This window comes from Pleuronectes platessa, chromosome 18 (assembly GCF_947347685.1).
Source record: "Pleuronectes platessa chromosome 18, fPlePla1.1, whole genome shotgun sequence".
Lineage (NCBI taxonomy): Eukaryota > Metazoa > Chordata > Actinopteri > Pleuronectiformes > Pleuronectidae > Pleuronectes > Pleuronectes platessa.
Genome location: NC_070643.1, coordinates 14858487 through 14880568, shown reverse-complemented (window position 1 = coordinate 14880568; position 22082 = coordinate 14858487). Strand labels below are relative to the sequence as shown.

The 22082-nt window shown below is 44.3% G+C and overlaps 2 protein-coding genes across 2 annotated transcripts in view; one reads left to right on the top strand and one right to left on the bottom strand.

Moving 5' to 3' along the window:
* Positions 1–7503, top strand: part of jarid2b (jumonji, AT rich interactive domain 2b) — a 30237-nt gene extending 22734 nt beyond the window's left edge. The window contains exons 6-15 of the mRNA XM_053447115.1: positions 1260–1352; positions 1528–1646; positions 1756–1826; positions 1930–2044; positions 2196–2301; positions 2552–2734; positions 3587–3717; positions 3909–4095; positions 4579–4686; positions 4864–7503. Of these exons, the coding sequence (XP_053303090.1) occupies positions 1260–1352; positions 1528–1646; positions 1756–1826; positions 1930–2044; positions 2196–2301; positions 2552–2734; positions 3587–3717; positions 3909–4095; positions 4579–4686; positions 4864–5124 (1374 nt within the window). The 3' untranslated portion in view covers positions 5125–7503. The remainder of the gene's footprint in view (positions 1–1259; positions 1353–1527; positions 1647–1755; positions 1827–1929; positions 2045–2195; positions 2302–2551; positions 2735–3586; positions 3718–3908; positions 4096–4578; positions 4687–4863) is intronic.
* A 679-nt stretch (positions 7504–8182) lies between these two features.
* Positions 8183–18180, bottom strand: dtnbp1b (dystrobrevin binding protein 1b). The gene is made up of 4 exons (XM_053447476.1): positions 18132–18180; positions 14630–14797; positions 10494–10637; positions 8183–10305 (listed from the first exon to the last, which is right to left on the bottom strand). The coding sequence occupies exons 1-4, from the start codon at positions 18178–18180 to the stop codon at positions 9965–9967; spliced, it is 702 nt and encodes a 233-aa protein (XP_053303451.1). The 3' UTR covers positions 8183–9964.
* Between the last annotated feature and the right edge of the window lie 3902 nt (positions 18181–22082).

Here is a 22082-nt window from a genome sequence, read left to right as displayed (position 1 = left end):
TCCAGCCCTCTCCCCCCCGGCTCCTCTCCTCCAGCCGTCGCCCGTAGCCATTTCCTCAAATCTCCTGTCCTCTCGCCGCAAACCCTCTTCCCCCCCGCCCCCCCTCCCCTCGAGCTCTGTCCACATGCCAGACCCTCGACCGAGCCCCTCTCTCTCTGGCCACAGATGCACATGTAGGCAAAGGCTGGCGGTTCTTAGTCCACATGCCAACATGAGAATCCAGGTTGTGTCATACAAGCATCTTGACGAGTAATGATTTAACAAATCTTTGTCTCTGTGTCTCTCCCATGACATAACTCTCCTCCCATTGTCACTTTGGATCCAATTAGATTTTTTTCCCCCACTCCAGTTCACTTGGAGACTAAATCCTTCTGAAAAGATGAGATACTCTGAGCGGACTCGACCCCCGTACAGTCCGCAGACGTCTGAGTTATAGAAGCACCATTCAGCGCGGTGACAGGTGAATGGCCGTCACCGTGCGGACGGGACGAGCCGGTCTAAACACGACCCATCACTCCTCTGCTGAACTCAGATTTGTATGCATTTTTCATCAGCGGTGCTCCCGAGAGGAGCTTAGATTTCATTTTCTTGTATCCAGAGAACAAAGTGCACGTCAGGGGTGTAATTATCTCTAATTACAGCCGGAAAGGCTCAGATAAGTGAGCCCCACACTGGCCCAAAGCACAGCTTGTCCGAGCTCACCAGGTCACTGCTGCTCTGTTTTATTTAACTGCTGTATTTAACACCTCTGTGGCTTATTGAATAACCAAAAATATATCAGTGATTTCAATAAAAAATCTCTTCTCTGCTTCTGCTCACATGAGAAGAAGAAAAAAGGACAAAAGACAAAGTGTCGCTGTGAGGATGAATTGGCAAGGTCATCATTCAGCAGGGTCCATCCATCCCCAGAGCTGGAGCAGGCAGATTTATGGCCACCTTCAGAGACTACACCACCTCTCTAGCGGTGGAAATATATGTGGGAGCTATAGAGGAGGCACAGAGGTGGAAAGATATTGAGAGACGTGTAGAGATGATACATTTCAGGGCACGGCCAAGCATTCGTTTGACCTTAATGCTTTCCTGACTCTTGTCCAGCACCATTTGTCTTAGCATTTGTATTCACACTCTCGATTCATATCCCTTATATTTGTTTTTCCATGAGTGAAGACCATAAATATAGAGTTGGGAGCTTTTTCTCATTCCCCCCAGTTTCCTTCAACACAACATGACTCATGATGTTTAATGACTTTTGCTTTCAGGGGAAATCGGTGTCTTTGACGAACTTCTTCAGGATAGCCCGGAACACCATGACCATGTGCTTTAACAAGGAACCGGGCGCTGCGGAGGTCGAGGTTAGCACGCTCATCATTTCTTATCAAACCACAGTTACTGAAACTGGACTGTGGAGCCTTGGCTTCAAATGTATGACGTCAGTTCTCAGATGAATTATCACCTGAAACCTGCAGCGTGTTTCATGCATTCTTCACCTAATCAGCTTTCCTTTATTTTCTCCTTTCTTTCCTGCAGCAAGAGTACTGGAGCATTGTGGAGCATAGAGACAGCCACGTGGCAGTGCATTGTGGGAAGGTGGACACCAGTACACACGGCAGTGGTTTCCCCACAGGAAAGTCAGAGCCATTTTCAAAGTAAGTCGCCCATTGACCTTCCACCTCTGTCCCTGTTGACTCAACTCTCTTGTGACGGTATTGTTTAGTATCATAGAAATGATTATTTAATGTCTTCTCTCTACCTCAGACACGGATGGAACCTCACTGTCCTCCCCAATAACTCTGGATCCATTCTGAGGCATCTGGGAGCTGTGCCTGGTGAGAACACATGGGAAACTAAAATACAAATATCCACGAAAGTAACTTTTATCTGCATCTGTGTGATCTACAGTGAGTAACGACCAATGCTCTTCCTCCACAGGGGTGACGATTCCCTGGCTAAACATTGGCATGGTATTTTCTACCTCATGCTGGTCTCGAGACCAAAATCGCCTTCCATTTATCGACTATTTACACACTGGTGCTGATTGCATTTGGTGAGTATCCGCTGGTATTTTTGTTTTGCAAGATCACAATGAAAAATCTGCCTGCATTTCTCAAGCAATGTTTTGAATGCATCGAAAGCCAGTAGAGCCAACTGGGAAAACGTTTCTGACTTATTCTTCTTTCTGCATCTTCCGCCCACAGGTATTCTGTCCCTGCTGAGGAGAAGGCTAAGCTGGACAAGGTGGTCCATACACTGCTTCAGGCCAATGGTACCCCAGGACTGGAGATGTTGGAGAAGAACATCATGGTCAGTGTTTTCTCTGTTTATCATGTTGTTATGTACAAATCCATCTTTATCTGCCATAAATTGACCACAAGTTTGAATCCCTGTGCTAACAAATGAGAAACCCAACACGGCCTATAGCTGTGGGTCTGTCCTCATTTTCTCTCTCTCTCTCTCTCTCTCTCTCTCTCCCCATTTCACGCTCCCACTGTCCCGTCAGTAAAATGCCTCAAAAAATAGAGTAGAAAGTAAAACCTTTCTCCTCCTCCTCCAGATCTCTCCGGAGGTGCTGTGCCGTGAAGGAATCAAGGTTCACCGCACGGTCCAGCGGAGCGGCCAGTTTGTGGTCTGCTTCCCCGGGGCCTTCGTCTCTAAGGTGTGCTGTGGCTACAGCGTGTCGGAGACCGTGCACTTTGCCACGCCACACTGGATGAACCTGGGTTACCAGGCTGCAAAGGTCAGCATGTGAATAAAGGAAGATGTGCACATGTGGAAATATCATATCTAAAATCCAATGTGTTTGGCTTCTGGAGAATGTTTTTTTTAGTTGATTTCACTCTAACTCAACACTGGCAGTTAAAGCTCAGATTTATGTAGAGCTGAGTGAAAAGAGAACCTAGAGCATAGAGCTTGATTCTCTAATCAGCCGGCGTGTTGAACTGAGGAGTAATCGCAGCAGGAAGTTTCCCCGGGAGGTGAATTTAGATTTTCTTTCTTCGGAGCGAGCCCGGACCTCATTAGAGCTCTGCCAGGTTAATGGCCACTATAGTGATGAAAGAACACAAACCTTCATCCATACCATCATATGCATAGTCACAGCAAAGATTACTCTCAGGAGTCATATGACATTCATACAGTATACTTTCAAATAATGAGCATTTTCATGCCTGGCGACAGCTGAGTGATCCCTCTGTCCCATTCCCGTGACCACATATCTTCATTTACACACAACTACAATAAACGACACTGAAGAAGGTCAAATTAAATCTGTTTTATTTATATATCCCTATAGCATAAATAAAAAAATACACTTAATTCCTTCAATACATACGAGTGATGACAGACGTCCACAGTTACACTGCAAACTCACTTTAAGATATTATCATCACTGTTGCCACAGATCTGTCATATGAACTTAAACGTTTTAAACATTGAGTCAAATTAGTTTTTATTACACTGCCTGGATTGGGGAGAAAAAACATGTTTTTGTTATTAGAAATAAACAGCACATGTAAATCCACCAGGAAATCGTCTGTTGGTGAATCACAGAACCAGAATTGAATCTGTTCTGATTTTTTGTTTCTTGCAGGACCTGAAATGTCGTCGCATAGCTAAACCCTTCTCCATGGAGAAGCTACTGTACCAGATCGCCACGGCCGAGTCCAAGAGGGACAACGGTCTCCTCCTCTCCACCATCTCCTCCCTACTCAAAGATCTCAGGTAGGATCCAGGAGTGCACACTTAACCATTACTGCATATTAAATATAATATGATATAACTGTTCAAAAGACTCTGATTCAATCTGCAGGTGAAAACTAGTCATTTCCACCTCCTCCCACAGAGGAAATCAAACGTAGCAAAGGTTTTATTTAGTGTGTTCTAACCCTAGCGTGCACGTTTTTGTCCGACAGGAACATAGAGATGCACCAACGGCAGGAACTGTACAAGGCGGGTCTGCTCTCCTCTGCTCGCTACGGCACGCACGACGGCAGCCTGGGGCCGGTCGAGGGCCGGAAGAAGCCCCGCGGCAAGTGGCTGGCACTGGAGTCTTCAGAGAGACGCTGCCAGATCTGTCAGCATCTCTGCTACTTGTCCATGGTGAGAGCGGGGGGGTTTAACACACTGCGGTTATAAGATGTGACCACTTGCATTCCTATTTGCTGTAGTGTCGGTTTGGATACGTGTTGGTGTTTTACTTTAGTCCCACTGGATGACAAACAGTCAGATTTGATCTTCTAGGAAGGTTTGTGACTTCAAGAACGTTATGCAGTAGTGACTCCAATTTTTTAAGTTTGCATAATGCCCGGTAATAACACACAACAAATGAAGAAACAAAAAAATGTAGTATGAAAACCAAATGATAGAATTAGACAGTTTGCAATAACGTTATCAAATGTAACACCATAACATTGTTTTATATGCAAACTTACAAACTGCTCTTGTTATGATAAAGTATGAGTACAGGACATACGTATAAATAATTGATCATGTTTCCCACCACGGAATCTCAGTGGTAGGAGAATTCCAAGTCGTGTCTCTGGTTTCTATAATAAACGTGTGTGTCTGTCTTTGTGTCTCCAGGTGGTTCAGGAGACGGAAAACGTGGTGTTCTGTCTGGAGTGTGCGCTGCGCTATGTGGAGAAGCACAAGTCCTGCAGAGGCCTGAAGATGATGTACCGATACGACGAGGTGAGCTGCTGCTGTGGTGCAGTTCCCTCTGCGTCCAGCTGGGGGAGACATCAGACTGCTCGTAGATTAGTCACCATGACAGAGTTCATGTGCTTTCTTGTAAGATCTAAACTAGGCCTCAACAAAACAAACAAAATGCACTTTATTAATTCTTTAATGTGTGTCTTTCCCTCCTAGGAGCAAATCAACAGTTTGGTGAACCAGGTGTGCGGCCGGGCCCTGTTAAAAAATGGCAGAGGCGTCGGTGCAGCAGTCGTGGTCAGTGGAGGAGGAGGGGGGGGAGGAGGGGGAGGAGGAGGAGGAGGGGAACCCTGTCTCAGCTTGAGCCCCGCCAAACCATCGCCGGCCAAGCGGGGCCCCCGGAAGCGTGCCACTGTGGAGGTGTCCCTGTCTCGTCTGTCCTCCAGCCACATCCCCAAGGCTGCAGCCGTGTCCTGAGCCCCCCCCCGTGCGCTGGGCCCACGTCCGGCCCCTTCACGCCGTCTCCAATGATGTTTTTCTTTTCACCTAAAGCAGGATCACTATCAATCCACCGCTCCGATATTTCTAATCGATTGTTTTTGAGCTCTGGAAAATCCCCTCATCCCAAAAAAATACAAATTCACCTCCCCCCTTAGTACGACAGGCTTGTTTATATTAAAGGAAAGTGAGAAAAGAAAAAATAACAAGTTGTCTTTTTTGCACTAGTGTGAAAGAAGAATTGGTTTTTATTCTGGATGATTATAGCCCCCCCACCCCCAAACCCCACCCTGCCTGATGTCGTCCTCAGCTGCATCGTGAGCATTAAGTTCACAGGAAGACTCGATGCGTCCCATTCTTTACCTTTATTCCTGCACCCCCTCGTTTCCAACCTCCTACAGAGACTGAACCCTCCGGAGCCCCCCCCCCCCTCATCTTGCATCACTCGACTGTGAACGTGGGACGAATAGTCAGGCGGCCCCCCCTTTCTTTTTTTCTCCCCTCCCTGATTTTTTTCCGATATGAAAATGATATCGAGTAGATGCCCAAAGTTTCTCTCTGTCCTCGCTCTGAGGAAGAAGAGTCCTCTCTTTTTTTTTTTATGGATTTTAGTCGTGATGCAGCTCCTGCATTGTGTGTTTTTGTTTTTAAAGGGGTGCTGGTGACGTGAGGTAAAAACTTGAAAGACGATGATGTGGGTTTATCGTTGGTCGGCTTTTTGTTTTATCAAGTTCTGTTTTGAATTTTAGCTTTGTTTTTTCTAGTTTTTTGTTTTTGTTTGCAAGAAGTCTTCTGTGTATTTTTATTTTTGTCGTCATTGTGGATTTTTCTCTTTGTTGGTGGATGTGAGAGAGGGGGTGGGGGGGGTGGGGGGCAGAGCTCCAGCTGCTTTGACCTGTGAAGGGTCACCGCTCACCTCACTCCCTGGTCGCATGGAGGGATCCCTCCTTCGCTAGCGAGTGAAAACCGTGCCTGATACTCAGCGAGGAGATCCATTTTTATTGGTGCTGTTGGTTATCATTACTGTATAACAACACAAAAAGTAAAACCTGGGGGTCGGCGGCGCCTGCTGTTGGCGAACGGCTCGCCCGCGCACCCCCGCCCCACAGGGCAGGAAAGCTTTTCAGGCTTTTCTGGTTCTAGATGTGCAATCGTGTTAACATTCCATTCTTCCAGTCCTCTTGTTTCATCTGTACCAGTAAACATTAATTATTATATTATATTATTATTATTATTGTGTTCTTTTTTTTTCTTCTTTTTTTTTTACTTCTGTTGAATCTGATGTGTTATCTCGAGTAGAGCCACTAGTCAACGAGTGTTAAATGTGAAATATCGAATCCAAGTTGTTTTTTGTTTTTCTTTTCTGGGGTTTTGTTTTTGGCTTTTTGCATTTGTTCCCTTTTCCAGATATATTCTGAGTGATTTTTTTTTTTTTTAAGAGAGAGAGAAGATAAAGTCCAACACAAACAAAACATCTTTTTTTGTACATAATCCTGTAAATTTCTTTAAATACTTGAGCCTTTTTCTGGGGTTAAGGAAGGAAGGAAGAAAGGAAGGAAAGAAAGAAGGAAGGAAGGAATAAAAGAGGAAGACAGACAGACAGAGAGAGAGAGAGAGAGAGACAAAGTTCCAGAGGCGTGCGCTCGATGAAGAAAAAGCCTTACATTTTCCCTTTCTTCATCTGTGTGAGTTTGATGCTCACAGGGTTGCTCTGGTAAACGTGTATAAAATGTTTAAGTGCTGCTTATATCACCAAGAAAGAAGATATTGAGTAGCCGAAGACTGCCCCCCCCCCTCCCCCCAACCTAGTTTTGTTTGTTTAGCTTTACTTTTTTAAAGAAAAGGGGAAAAAAAAGATATGTTCACAAAAAAAAAAATGGGTTTTTACATTTTCATTACTGAAAATTCAACAAAAATGTAGTAGCTACTCATGTTGCACTGAGCTTGCCAGTGGTGACTGTCAAGGAAAAATCCTATAATCCAGTTTGTTGGTTGTCGTCCCTCACAGAAGACTGAACTGTTTTAGGACTATTTAATGAAATACCAAGTCGGGTGTTTTCAACATTAAAAAAAAGTGGTTGTCAAGTTTTTATGGCCTTACAATATATTTTATTCTGGGAATTTTTTTTTTTTTCTGTCTTGTTTTCTCAGTTTTTATTGTTTTGTTCTTTTCTTCCATTTTCTACAGTATAAAATACTTGCTCCCAGTGGGGTCTCTGGTGACTTAATTTATTAGTGCCGCATCTCGGCCTTTCCCTCCACTCGGAAAGAGAGTCTCATGTTGGTTATATTGACAGTTTTTTACTTTTGCAGTTTGTACTTAAGGTTTAATAAAAACTTACCGACACTTCACTGTCATTTCTTTGCAGCCTGTCGTGTGTCTCTTTGTGTGCCGACGATGAGAATCAGTGGTTTCAACTGGATCATTACACTTAGATTTCACCCTCTCACATGGGAGAGTGGAGTTTTTGCTTAACAGAAACAAAAATTCTCTTGCCTTTTGTATGGAAGGGTATTCAAAATGAAAATGTCTGCTATTCGCAATATCAATTATCTATTTCTGTTAATTCAGGAAAAACTGATTTTTTTCCCCCCCTCATGTAACTCCAATTCACTTACTGCTGTGATGTCTATTGCGAAAATTAAATGGTTTCGACTTCTATTATATGATAATCCATTTTTTCAGCCGTCCGAGAAAACAATTGGGAAAATGATAATTAGCTCTAAACTTTATCCATTAGTTAAAAGTTTCAATGTAAATAGTGCATCACTGTTGGATTAGATCTTTCTCACGCTACAAAAAACACAAATGTCAGAACCCTGCAGCGACAAAACATATCTGCAGATAGAAAAGATGCAAAGCGACTGAACCGTGACATGTTCGTGTTCCACAGGAAGCAGCAGGAGGCGCAGGATCCTGGAGGAGCTCCTCTCCCACACTGTCACATGGAAGCTATCAGAGGATCCTGCAGTTCTTCATCAGCCTAATTAAAGATCATTTACTCTTATTCACTCGTTACAATGAACTGACACAGACTCAGCCTTTAAAATCCGTTTACTCTCATTGTCACACTCGTATTGCTTTTCCTTATTTTTCAGTTAAAAAAAAGAACATTTAACTGTAATGTTGAGTATATACACAGTGAAATATTGTCCCCACAGAGAAAACAGTTGTATTTTAAACCCCCTCCATCCCTCATTTCCTCCATTCCTCCATCCCTCACTCGCCGGGTGTGTGTGTCAGCTTCAAGAGCTCGAGCAGGAGGATAAATCAAGAGTGAGCGCTCAGGAACTCTTAACGTGCTCCACATTTCATTCTTTCACTTGTTTCTGAGACGCTCGGACAAAAATTAAACAATGCCGGGCGAGAAACATTTATTACCAACTAGTCAGAAACTGTAGAGGGGGAAAAAGGAAAGGGAGAGAGTAACGGCGTCACATCGTACAAATGTCAACATCTCTGTACAAAAACAAAGAGATCTGGAACCAGTAAAACCTTCTGTGGTTTCCAGTGCATAGCACACGGTCCGTGCATGGATTTGGTCGCTCTTCAAAAGGAAATATCTGGGTTTCAAGGAATGGCAAAGGGGAACTCTCCTGTGTGTGTGTGTGTGTGTTACTGTGGTAAATCCTCACTATCCTGGCACCTGACGCTCCGTCACATTTACAGTACTGTGTGTAGGTGCCTGCCTGATGTGTTGATCAGCTCCACTGCCACAGAGGTTTCCTCTTATTTGTGGTGCACATTTCAAATATTGCAGAATCTTGCACATAAACCACTTGGAGCGAAAGCAAGACGCTTTGGGGATTCAGCTTATCCATGAAGTCAGGGAAGGAGAAGAATCATCCATGTGGCCCCCGCAGATAAAGTCCTGTTCCAACTGTTCAGCATTCTCTCTATTAAAGAGTCAATTCACCCAAATTACGATTATATAAGCCCAGTATTTGAAATATCAAAAACAATATATAGATCTGTACATTATTTGGCGGCAACAGGACACCACTGTGTCTGGAAAGAAAGAAAACAGGAATCGCACATGGACACGTCACACCCTGGGTCACTGTTTTTATTTGGGTGAATGGATCCTTCAAGTGATCGAAGGCATATAACTTAAAACAAGCCCGAAATAAAGTGCACTTTTATCGATTAGAAAATGTGTTCACTTTCGCAACTTGGAAAAAAGTTAAATGTCTTGAAGCTGGAAGGACTGGTTTAATTGCTGTTTGTTATTTGGCAGCGTTACACAAAAACTACAGGACAAATTACCACGAACCTCAGGGGCCGGCTGCGGCAGGTCAGAGGACAGTTTCAAGTTTGGATGTGGATCCAGAATGTGGTGTTTTTTGCTCGGAGAACAATTCATGGATCTTGATCAGAAAAAAAAATCAGTTGTGTTTAAAGGGACTGTTCATTTATATAATAAATAATATATAATAGTAATCACCACATGAGAGAAAACATGTATGCTGAAGTATCAATACGTGCTGTTACCTGAAAAGGACACATGGATGATTTTAAAGTTCTTATTTTCCCATTGACTCCTAAGTTCAAGGCCAAACTATTCATGTGCTTGTTCAATCCTCTAATTATTAAGGAAACTCAAACCTATTTTACAAGATTGAAATTCAAATTGAAACCCCAGTGGTCTTTAAGGCAGTTCAGTTTGTGGCAGTTAGTGGAACCTCGACGTGTTTTCCTTTGGATGATTTCTCCTCTGTGATGTGAACGGGATTTGAGAAGGAAGCCAATGTTGTGCAGTGTGCGACTCGGCAGCTCTGCATGTTTGTGTGTTTGTGTTGGAATCCAGTCCCACGCTCCTCAAACCTTCAGCCCCCTCTCCTCACAGTCTTTACTGGTCTGCTCGTGTGGGTCCGCCACGTCCACCAGCGCCATGTCGGGGTGCACCTCCTCTTCGTCCAGGGTCACCACCACCGGCGGCCTTCTTCTCCTTCCTCTTACCCCGGATCCTCCGACACCACCGCCTCCTCCTTGCTCGGCCTCCTCCTCCTCCTCGTCTTCCTCGTCCTCCTCCCCGGCCTCCGTGTCCTGGCTGGCTGAGTCGGTGCAGGTGGACGACAGGGAGGAGAGCTTGTGGCGGAGCTCGGCCTGGGTGGGAACCTGCAGACTGATCTCTGCGGTGAAGGACTCCACATCCGGACCTGAGGGAGGAGGGAGAAGAGGAGTCACTCAGAGGAATTCAGACTGAAACTAAACCAGCATTGTTTGGTCGGATAAACTCCAGCCCTCCCATCAACCCTTTTAGGATAAGCGGTACAGATTATGAATGTGTGTGTGTGGGGGGGGGGGGGGGGGGGGGGGGGGGGCTCCTCTGAGTGCATCCACCTACCTGTGACGGGGGAAGTGGCGCTGTTGTCCTCCCCGCCCGAGTGCAGAAAGACGTCCAGGGCCTCGTGGTCAGACATGTCCATCAAATCCATCTGCTCCAGCATGTCCACGTTCACCTCCATGGAGGACATGCTTCCTATTGGCTCTGGAGACAACACGGGACAACAGGTTAGGAGCCTGACGCAGGACCGCAGCGTTCTCAGGTCGGCAGCAAGGAGCTGAGTCCAGGAGGGGACGTGCCAAGCAGAAGCAAATGAGCACATTCAAGCTGGATGGCCTTTGACATGGATACGCTTGTGCACATAAAACATTTTGTTCAGCAAAGCATGAACACAGGAGATGAGCTGGCAGGTGGCAATGTGTGGAGGAATAAACTTCTTACTAGGTTTTCCTTTTTCCAAGGTTTTTATAAATACTATTAGGCCAACGTGTTCACAGAGAGAATAATCAGTCCCCACATGTCCTCAACTTCCACTGGAGTCAGTGAGATCAGCCTCAGTCGATCACACACCTCAAAGGCCCAACACTCGACAGACAGGGGTGAGGATTGAACCTTTTTGGTGGAGCTAATCAACAAAAAAATACAATAAATGCAACAGAATAAACCTGTATATAGATTGAACAGAAATTTTTGTTATATTCAACCTAACAGTTATTGTATCGTGGTTGATTTTCACCAATTTCCCAGGGAACCATTCATGAATCTTTCAGCCAGATTAACCTACAGGACGAATCACCATGACAGGACAGGACCCGTCACATCTAGGCCTGGATCTGGACCAGGGGGCGGATCCAGGATTTATTTATTGTCACTTTCTTTAACATTGTAAGATAAGAAACTTTTCAACATTTTCATGGAAATGTGGTTTCATGGTGGTTCTGTTGGGCCTTGGTGGGATATGAACTCTACTGAGGGCCATTCTACTTCTGACATGTATTGGAGCAGTGAAGTAAAGTTACAGGGTCTTTACTGTGTCGGTGTACTATATGAATATAAGCAGTATATACACCACAAAACCATCATTATACACAACCACCACATGAACTACTTCAGTCTTCAACCCCCCCCCCCCCCCCCCCCCATGTTCACCGTCATGATGAGCAGCATGCGTCACAAACAGCCAAGTCAGTGCGACAGCGGGGATGGAGGCAGCGGAGCGTGAGGGGAGGGGAGGGGGAAGGAGAAGGGAGAGGTCGGGGTGGGTGGCAGATTTGGAAGCACACGAGGAAGGAGGGAGGTGATTGGCCGGCGCACCGCAGGGAGAAAAGATGTCATTGGCTACCGTACCTCAAGGAAATGAGGAGAGCAGAGGAGGGCAGCACGAGGAGGGAGAGCAGAGTGAAGAGTTAAGAGAGAAAAGAAGGGGAAGGTTATTTCATATGGAAACTGCCCCCCCCCCATCCTTTACATTGCAACACACACATCATCACTCAAACAGAGTGGAGAGAGACACACACACACACACACACATACACACACAGAAACAAACACACACGAGTTTCAGATGCAATAACCTTGAGAATTCCTCTGAATGTGCAGATGGGTATTTTACACATATTTAAAAAAGTAAAATAAACACACAAATCCCTGAACAAATAAAATGCATGAAGAAATGGAGATGATGTGTATTTAACACAGTTCTTCACACACACACACACACACACGCACATAAAACTCTTCTCCGCCCTTCTCTTTCTCTCAGAGTCAGCTGTGGTGTGTTTTCTGCGACACATCTTAGAGGAACTGGGGTTTAATGCTCGTTAATGACTTCCCAGTGTGCAGCCTCCTCGTGTCGTGTGCGTCTCCACATCTCTCCTGTCAGCTTCACAATTACCACCGAGCAGCAGCAGCTACTCACACTCACCACACATTGTACGGAGGGATGTGGACTTTTTTCAGCCTTTCAGCCGCAGATGACGGCCTTGTTTCCAGCACGTGAACACAAATAAAGACAGACACACACACACACACACACACTGTGGTTGTGTTGTGAGAGCCTTCAAAAGGCACTGCATTGAGAGCATCTTTTCCGTGTGACTGCCTCCGACATGTTCTTCTTTTAGCCCAACTGTGACCTTGCCTAAAAGGTTCCCCTGCTGGGAAGGACTGTGTTTTGCCCGCAGTGATATTGCAGAGAGAATACATACCTGTGTGTGTGTGTGTGTGTGTGTGTGTGTGTGTGTGTGTGTGTGTGTGTGTGTGTGTGTGTGTGTGTGTGTGTGTGTGTGTGTGTGTGTGTGAGAATATGTATAAGACCCTTGAGACTGGCTTCACAGCGCTCAGTGGCTTACAGATTTCTCCCTCCTTTCAGTTTATTCTCTCTTCCCCTCTTTGACCGAGGTGAACCTGCTGCTTCAGGGACGGTTCAACTTTCGAACCTTTTTAAAGCTGTGCCAGGCGGCAGATCCTCTCATTGAGTAAAGGCTCCATAATAACCTTTCAATTCACCGTGATCCGAGAGGAAAACTAGGCTTCTGCCTCTGGGCTCCATTTCCAACCGGGAGGAAATCAGGTGCGTGACGGGTGAGACTCTGACCAATCACAGGGCGCTTCAGAAAGAGGGCACTCCTATTGGCCGTTCTACTGAGCAGCTGCACATGCATGGCCCTGAATCAAGGGAGGAAAATCCTACAGGAGAGGTCACCGAGCCAGCATTGTCTCCTGTCTCTTATCTAGTGTGGTTCCCGGCTTTGGAAACCTACATTTGGGGACGCGACAGGTTTTTTAAATGACGATTACAATATTTTGGTTTGTCTTATTGGTATTGACGGTCACATAATCCCTATTGAAGATATTCTTTCTTCTAGATCGGCGAAATTGTTAATTCCGGAGAACATTTCTTTCAGGCTGAGAGACGCTTTGAAACATAAAGAACTGGTTCAAGATTAGGGACCGAGGCAGTGCTGCCGCCCTGCTGTACAGATTGGTAGGTGCAGGATAATAAGGCTACAATCACATCAGTTAGTTTTTGGTACGGATACGCCTGGCGAAGAGGCGCTATAACTGAGAAGTTTGGAAAAGCTGGTGGCCCTGTTTTAGTTTGGAAACTCCAGGGCCCTATTTAGTCTCGAGGGCAGAAACGACGACAAACACAACCGCTCTACTGTTTGTGTCTTTTTGGTGCCAACTCGGCCTTCTCTGATTCGTCAGGCTCCTGTCATGCCGATTTCAAACGGAAAGACCCATTGTGCTGCGTCATTCAGCTCTCGCACAATATGCACATTTTCAGATGTGTTCCACCACAGTAACAGTGTTAGCAGCCTCCTCTGTAAATCACTGCAAACACTCACACATTTAAAAAGTGATTAATTTGAATTTGCCTGCTGCGGAAGCTGCTCTCTTCCTGTGAATCACATCCATCCAAGTGTGAAATCTGAATGTAAACGTCTCCACTGTCTATTTTTTTTACTATGAATGGATGTCGGCCACACATGGTTCTGACACGTCTTTGGATAATGAAGCTTGAATATTTCACTCACTGCAGCTCAGTTCTTGTTCTTGCTGTGGGCGTTAATTAAAAAAACAAAAAAATGTGAGTGACAGTGAAAGCAAGTCTCTCCATCTCTCCTCCTTCCTTCCTGCTCCACAATCTGCTCTAATAAGCTGTTTCCAGAGGATTAGGGGGGGGGGGGGGGGAAGACAGATGAGTCAAAGAAGAAGAGGAATCACATGACAAACGTTACTACAGGAGTCCAGCACCTCTCTGCTGCAGACCCTCTTTTCAGCACAAGTCATTTGGCTGTAACGCATGGAGTGAACTGCAAAAGGATTCTGTCACGATCCCAGTGGAAGAGAAATGCGTCTGTATGGAAAATACATTGGTGTGGCACGGTAGCATTTTTCAAAGTAATGGCTCCGGCACCGGGCGTGTGGAGCCGCGCTGCAGAAAGCCATTATGGCTCAATCTGGTGATATGCAGTTGAAGTGTGAAGGCTTCGGTTGATGGTATCAAGACGTTGGAATTAATTTGTTTGAATGCTGGATGGCTTTTTGCATTCACCCTTGAATAACTCCTCAACGCTTGTGTCCCCTTTTCCCTCTGCAGGCATGAGATCACAAGAAATACTTCATTTCAAGCAGTTTAACTACGATCAAAGAGTGAGAACACAATCACTGTCAAGGGCCCCCCCCCTCACCTCTCCTCTCAGCGATCTGCAGGTAGCCCGTGGACAGGTACTGCTCCATGTCTTGCTGGAAGGCCTCCTCGAAGAACTTCTGCCTCTCCTTCAGCTTCACCTGGGGGGGCGCGACCCCTCCCTGCTCTGCCCCGGGGACTCTCTGCGGGTGCTCTGCTTCCAGCTCCACTGAAAACCACAAAAGAAGAACGTTTTTTTTAACGCAAGACTCTGCAACTTTCACTAAACAGCAGCCCATGTGGCCACAGGGGGTATGCAGATATACAATAAAAGGTAAAAGCTGTAACAAAGTGCAGCAGTGGCGTGAAAAGAAAAGAGTCATGAAGTCAAAGAATTCTACTCATTTGGAAATGAAGAATGTGTTGCTGGCAGTGTTCCTTCAAAGAGCTGTGTAGAGAGGCAAACTCCAGGAAACTAAACGATTTCTACAAACACTCTGAATCTGGAATCCAATTTATATTCATTGTTACATCCAAAATAAATGAAAAACCTTGACAACGACTTAGGATCAGTATCTTCTTCTTTGGTTCAAGGTCGAACTGATGCAAATACATATCTGTTTGCAACAGGCAAATAAAGTAAAAACGAATTTAATTTAGATAATTTTTAATTAAGCCCCAACAAATTAGATTTAATAAAAAGAGTCTAAATGCCGGTTCTATCAAATGCGCTGTAGTCTGATATTAATAACTCCACCATGAGACATAAGGACAAACTACTAGGCAACAACCTTTACTGAAGAATGATGATGAGCTCAATTCAAACACATCCTGTGATTCTCCTGAGCCTCAATAACTCACGACTGTTTCTTGTGAGCCTCACACTCACTGAGGTCTCACTCAAACATCCCTCATGAGCCTCATCCCCTTCAGTAAACCAGGCCCCGCCTCCGGCTGCCTGTTGCCTCAGTCCTGCTGTGGCATTAAAATGAAAAATCCACATCACATATAACTGAGACTCAGCTGTAACTCTTTGTTGGATTTACAGATTAAAGTCACTCAGTTTTCCTACATGAGGTTAAAATGGTCCATTTGATAGATGATGTTTGTAATATTCAATGTTCTTGTATTTTCTTACTATTTAAAATAAGTAATTATTTAACAAAAACCTCTGCAAATCATCTATTGTTAGAATATAAAAATAAAAAGATAATTTTTATACGCTGACCGTCTTTTATTAGATGTGACTCATGGCTCTAACAAGTCATCTGCTGGATCCTGATTGGCCGAGACACAGCCTTGGGGCAGACTGTGTTGGTCAGTTTGAAGTGTGTGTGTGGACAGGTCAGCAGAGGGAGGAGCTTAGTGAGAAGACGGGCGATAGAAGCGACCCTGCAGACTGAGGAGGCCTCTCAGTTTGTGTGCCTGCTTCTTCTTGCTCCTGTGTGCGTGTGCAGCCTGGAGTCTGGGACAGCCTGTCTCTTTAGTTCTATCAGCTCCCTCTGATAGACCACAGCGTTATATAAGACCACTCGCTGACACTCACTGCTGGGGCAAGAGCAAAGCCACTGTGTATATAAAATGTCTGATCGGACCTGTATCTTGGTTGAATGTGGACAAAATGCACGTCACATTTAGGGTTTGTTGATTTTAAAAGATGAGTCGCTGACATGAATTTACGTCCGTTCATTTTCAATCTGGAAAATAAGCCGAACATGTTGCACTGTCCACTGGAGCAGATTCTAAGTCTGTAAGATCAAGCATAGGTGGGTTTTGGTCTTCGGTCATTACCTTTGAAATACATGTGGTGACTACAATATTGTGTCTTGTATTAATCTTCTCGAGAGTCAAGTGAACCAGGAAAAGTTACTGCTGAAGGTTTTCTCCCCAGCATTACAATGCATACGTGAATCAAAGCATTCATCAGTAGATGATCCACAGTGTCTTATCAGAGCCAAACCAGTGCCTCCACACCATTCTCTGCTTTTTGTCCACGAACACCAGCTCCCACAAAATCAATATCGAAATTCATCAAAAAAGAAATTCAATACAATACACTGCTCAAGAAGTGTTAACTACAGTCGGCTCAGAGAGCGGCCGTCTACACACACACATGCGCGCGTGCGAACGCACACACACACACACACAGGGGGAGAGAAAGAGAGAGACAGCTTTTTTATTTTCTAAGTCTCCAAGGGCTGTTAGGGCTGTTAGTGTGACGTTTATCATTAGTGATAGATGTGTGTGTGTGTGTGTGTGTTTGTGTGTGTGTGTGTGTGCGAGTGCGTCTTGTAGAGACTGCTCTACTAGATTACAAACCTCAGGGAGGCTTTGTTCAGATTCTGAGGGGTCAGTAACAGGTGATCCGGACGGAGTGAGGAAGAAAAATTGGCTAATCTAATTCTCAAATCCATTATTAGCCAGCACTGTCTATTTGTATAGAGTCTAAATATATAAAGACTATAGTAGAAAATATGGTCTTACACTCAGTAAATATTTCCTTACAAAAAGAAATATGTTGTGATGTACTTGAGGGGAAAGAAAGGATTGTTGGTTTAAATCATGTTGTAAAAATCTTGGTTTTCAAACCTTTGTGAGTACGGAGTGACTATTAACCTGCTGAATGTGTGTGTGTGTGTGTCTTTCTGTGTGTGTGTCTGCTCGGCTGAATGTGAAAACCTGTCCCTCCTTTCTTAATCAAATCTACATGAAAACAGCTGATAGGTCCCAGAGAGTCACATGCCTCAACCACATGGTTCATATAAGAAGAGGAGAGTGTATACCTCTGACCAAGCTGCACCATATCGCACACATTCATAGAAATCATCCATAAATGAGTCAGATTCTTTTCATCTAGATCCATGAATGAACTTATTAACCTTCACATTACAGGAATGGTTTATTTCAGATTCCCTTCAAACACTCAACACTCTTTTTTTTATCTTTCCAGTCTTCCTTTGGAACATAAAGCCACCTGTCTTATATAAATCTCCTTCCCTGCTTCCTCTTTTATTTATTAATCTCTCCTTCCTCCCTTCTCTTGGGGTCTTTTCTTCCTCGTCATCATCTACCAGATAACATATCCTGCTGCGCTTGTTACTGCAGCTTCAGGGACTATTTTTAGCTCCCACTCATCATTTAGCCTGCAGGATTAAGTTTGTGCGGATGTCTTAACTCATTAGCTCCAACACCTTCTACCCACTTACTATACAGATTTAAACCGACCCCAAGATTCACTTCAACACACAAATACTCTCACAAATTCACACAAACAGCCGATTGCACACTTGTGCGATGATTCATAATACAATTGTGAGCACAAGCTCGTATACACATCTGGGGATGATTCATAGGAGCTGTGGAAACTGTATGGTTAGTAACAAAGATGTCGTCAAATGAAAGAACATCATTTTATTTTATTACAGAGGGAAATAATTACTAATGGTGCTCAAGCTGCTACAAACAGATAAACCTGAACCATCTCGTCGAAGGTGAAATAAATGAAGGTAAAAAAAAAGAAATATTTTCAACAGAAACCTGAACTATAGATTCCAGTGTATTACCTGAGTTTGTATTTGCAGTCTTACTCGCTGTGTCTGTTCCTGCAATCATCGTGTAGGAAAACAAAATTATTAAAAAGCCACCGTCTCCTCACAGATCTTTGTGTCAGTAGTCGTCATGTACTCACAAAGAGTTGTGTCTCCTGCTCACGTCTCCACCGTGTGACCCAGAACCCAGCGGGACATAAAACAGACACATCAATAATATGAGATAATCTTGTTCTGCTGGTTCAGACGACTGTGTGCAGACGGATCGATGTGAAATGAGACTGTTGAAGAGCTCACTTCTCCTATCTGCTCTCAGCGGCAACAGAAAGGGCTGTGAGATTCGTGTTATAAAAACACAGGAAGCAGAACCCACAGACAATAGGCTGGTACAAGAGAGAGCGTGTGTGTGTGTGTGTGTGTGTGTGTGTGTGTGTCTGTGTGTGTGTCTCTGTGAGATAGAAAGCATGTGTGTGGGTGATCATGCACCTGGTTCCTATACACCATTCCGCATCCGGGCACAATAAACAAGCAGAGCAGCATTTTCCTGCAGATGAACTCTGTCGTTAAACTGCAGTTTGCATTTCCTTTGCCGACTTTACAAGTGTGAGTTTGCAGATTAAACAGAAGCAGAACTGTGAATGCTCCTTTATACCCTATGTAAATGTGTGTCTATATATAGAAGTGCAGAGACCAACCCAGAAGAAGTGTCTGCAGCTGAGAAGAGGCCATCCAGGCAGATTCAAGTCTCCACGATTCAGCTCCAGAGCTTTAGAATTGATTCAATGGAGTCAATTTCTCACAGCTCGGCTCCCACAGCCAAAATGCAAATCTTAGCGTTAAGTGTTAGTCATACAGGATTGGTCATCACATCTCCTTTGTGCGTGCAACGCTAATTGGGGGCTTACTTACAACAGGAACTAATTTTGTTTCTTTGGAGCCGTTTGAGACTTTATTTCAGGCGGGAAGAGCTGATTAGAGCTTTTTCAGGATTTTGTTTGGTGAGATCCGTTATGTACGGGGAATATTTTGTTTCGGGAATAGATACACTTCATTTAAGTGACCGTTAATAACAAGCAACAGTCATGAGCAGCTGATTCAAGTCCCTGCAGCGCTGGTCCACACTCCACACGCTCTGAGGCCACATGCTACAGCCTACTAAAACGTTTTCATTTGGAAACTAAAACGATCTCTGTCCACACAAGCGTTTTGGCTGCTCATCAGTTTTAATCCAAATCCTAACATGCCTGGAAATGCATATCACATGACCACTAACTTACAAAAGTGTCCCTCTGAGAGCCCTTAAAGCAACGCTTGCAATCTATTCTCCATGCTGTGTTCCACACGTTAGCCGCAGCTAATGGAGGTCGCTGCTTCCTGAAGGGGGTCATGGGGGCCCCCCCCCACACACACACTTTTCAAAGTACAATGGGGTCAGCAGCGTTTCCAAACTTAGTATCGTGGACACACGTGATTCTGTAGCAGAGTTCATGCATTTTAAAATAAAGGTGTAGTCATGTGGATGCAGCCTGAGTTATGCTGCTCCAGGCTTAGAATGTCAGAGGACGCATGATTCGTGCAATTTCTCATTCCTCCTTCCTCTTCATCACATTCATGTCTCATCAACACAGGTCTCTGACTTGACTTCCTCCCTCAAGTCCTCACTCTCTGTCATTGCAGATCGAGGATTGCGGCTGCGGCCACATCTTGATTGTGGATTATGATGACAACTAGGTTTTTTAGATAAACAGTATGCATACTCGCATAGACTACCATTTCTGGCAATACTTCTATCGTACAGTTGTCATTGCTGCTCCCTTCACTTTCTTCAGCATGAATACTTTAAACATTGAAACACCTCTTTATGATAGACACTGTCTTTTCTCATGCATGTTGTAAACATTGTTATTTTGTCGATGTGCTTTGTGTAACATCCGTTGCTCTTCTGTCCACCCTGGGAGAGGGATCCCTTCCCCTGATGAAAAGTGTATTTGAGTAGTTGCTCCTCACTTAGTGTAATTTGTCATTTGTGAATATGAGCTACTCAATTACAAATTTTGTTGACAGATTGGTTGACTCTGTAGTAGTAGTGGTACTTTACTTTGACGCTTTGATAGCTGGGTGGATGGATGAATAGGTGGATGGAAGGATGCCTGGATGGATGGATCATTAGACTCCCTGACCAGTTTGCCATTATGGTCGGCCAGAGGCCCGGGAATAGAGCCAGTGTTTGTGTGCAGACAGTGTTGGATGTGTAATGGTCCTCGGAGACTGTTTGTATATGCGAGAGGAAAAGACAGAGCGGGTGCACAGAGAGACAGAGAGAGAGTGGGACGGCTGTTTGCATGCAGGATTTGTGGAGGGGTGAACTTCTATACGTGTGCCATTCACTGAGACAGAGATAATAAGAGACTGGGGCATTGTGACGTCTGCCTGTTAGAGAAAATCCCCCAAAACGTGAAGTGCAGTTTGTTTATGTTTAAGGTCTGAACGCTGCTCAGCATTTCAATTCATTTTAATTAGTCACTAAAACAGTTTCTGGCATTTTTCAAACTATAATACTAATCCCTCATGAGCCCAAATGATCTTTTTTTTTTTTTCTTCTATTTTGATTACGCCTCAAACAATCCATCCCCAATCTCATTATAACCGTTTCACACACTTTACATCAGACCGACTCACCACACAGATCAAATGTTCGATATCTGATATAAAATTCCCCTTGTTCGAGCCGTCACTTTAAATGAGCTGTCTGGTCTCAGATGGATTAGTTTCCGTTTGCTTATAAAGGCCTAATGTTTCATTCTGAGACAGCAGTGCCGAGCCCCGAGATCGAGAGGCAGCCCTGACAGCGGAGACAGACTCTGCTCCTTCTTCTTCTTCTTCTTCTTCTTAAGCCCCGCTCACTCAGCCGTGGCATTTTTAGATTCTGTCCGCCTCGCTATTACTCTCAAGTGCCGAGGTTTCCGCTAAAGGCAGCCCCCGTGCTGTAAATAACACACACAATCACTTCTCTATCACTCTGTCACATACACACACACACACACACCAGTAACTGGCATGTTGGTGACAAATGATACACAACCAGTTCTCCAGAAGGACTGAATGAACTAGTTTTGTACTTATATGAAAGAAGCGCGAGCATTGTACCGGCACATTACACATAGAACCAAGAAGGAGTGAGTCATTACTGTGGCTGAAGTGTAACTAAACAGTGTAGAATGACCCATCCAGGCATTTATCTGCATCCCTACTATCCTGTAATGGCTTTCTGGCTGCTGCGAGTCCCAGGACTGCAGGATAAAACAAATGTGCACATAGCAAACACACGCATGCAGTCACTCTGTTGGCGTTATAGTCACATCCCCAAACTGACCACAATGAAGAAAAGGAAAGAAACAAAAAAGAAACCAGAAGACAAAGACACAGAACCCAATAAAGGCTTGGAAACATAGAACATAGAACAATGTCATCTGCACTAAGATCATATTATCAAGTATTACATTCATGTATGTCAGCTAAACTAAACACTAAAGGTCTTTGCACATCAAGTCTGTATTTTTTGTTCAAAATATACGACCTGAAGTTGTGTCAGTCATGTTTATCTGTTGACCGTCATTTAAGTTTTCAGATCAGTAGATGAGATTCGTCTGGTCCCTGAAGGCGTCTGGGGATTTGGATGAATACAAGGTTTTAACTTTCTTTATTCAAGAGGGGAAAGGAACTCAAAATCCTCCTCACTGATCTCCTAAATGTCTCTAAAATGTTTGATTTAGGACAGAATATGATTTTGAATACACAACTGTTGCTTTCGTGATATCTTGTGAATCGTGTTGTTAGACTGCAGCATCTAATATATAATATAGGTCTGTGTTGCTGAGACTATACAAAGTGAAATGTGCTGTGCACTACAAACAGTGTGGGTGTGAGTTTACTACAAACTTTGTGTTCCCCTCATGTTTTATTTGA

What these genes read in the sequence shown, in the direction of transcription:
- dtnbp1b (XM_053447476.1), bottom strand. Translation starts at nt 18,180, where the DNA reads ATGATTGCAGGAACAGACACAGCGAGTAAGACTGCAAATACAAACTCA. An exon ending in GACTGCAAATACAAACTCAG is followed by an intron (nt 14,798 to 18,131) that starts GTAATACACTGG and finishes TGTGGTTTTCAG; the next exon opens with TGGAGCTGGAAGCAGAGCAC. An exon ending in CGCCACTTCCCCCGTCACAG is followed by an intron (nt 10,306 to 10,493) that starts GTAGGTGGATGC and finishes CTCCTCCCTCAG; the next exon opens with GTCCGGATGTGGAGTCCTTC.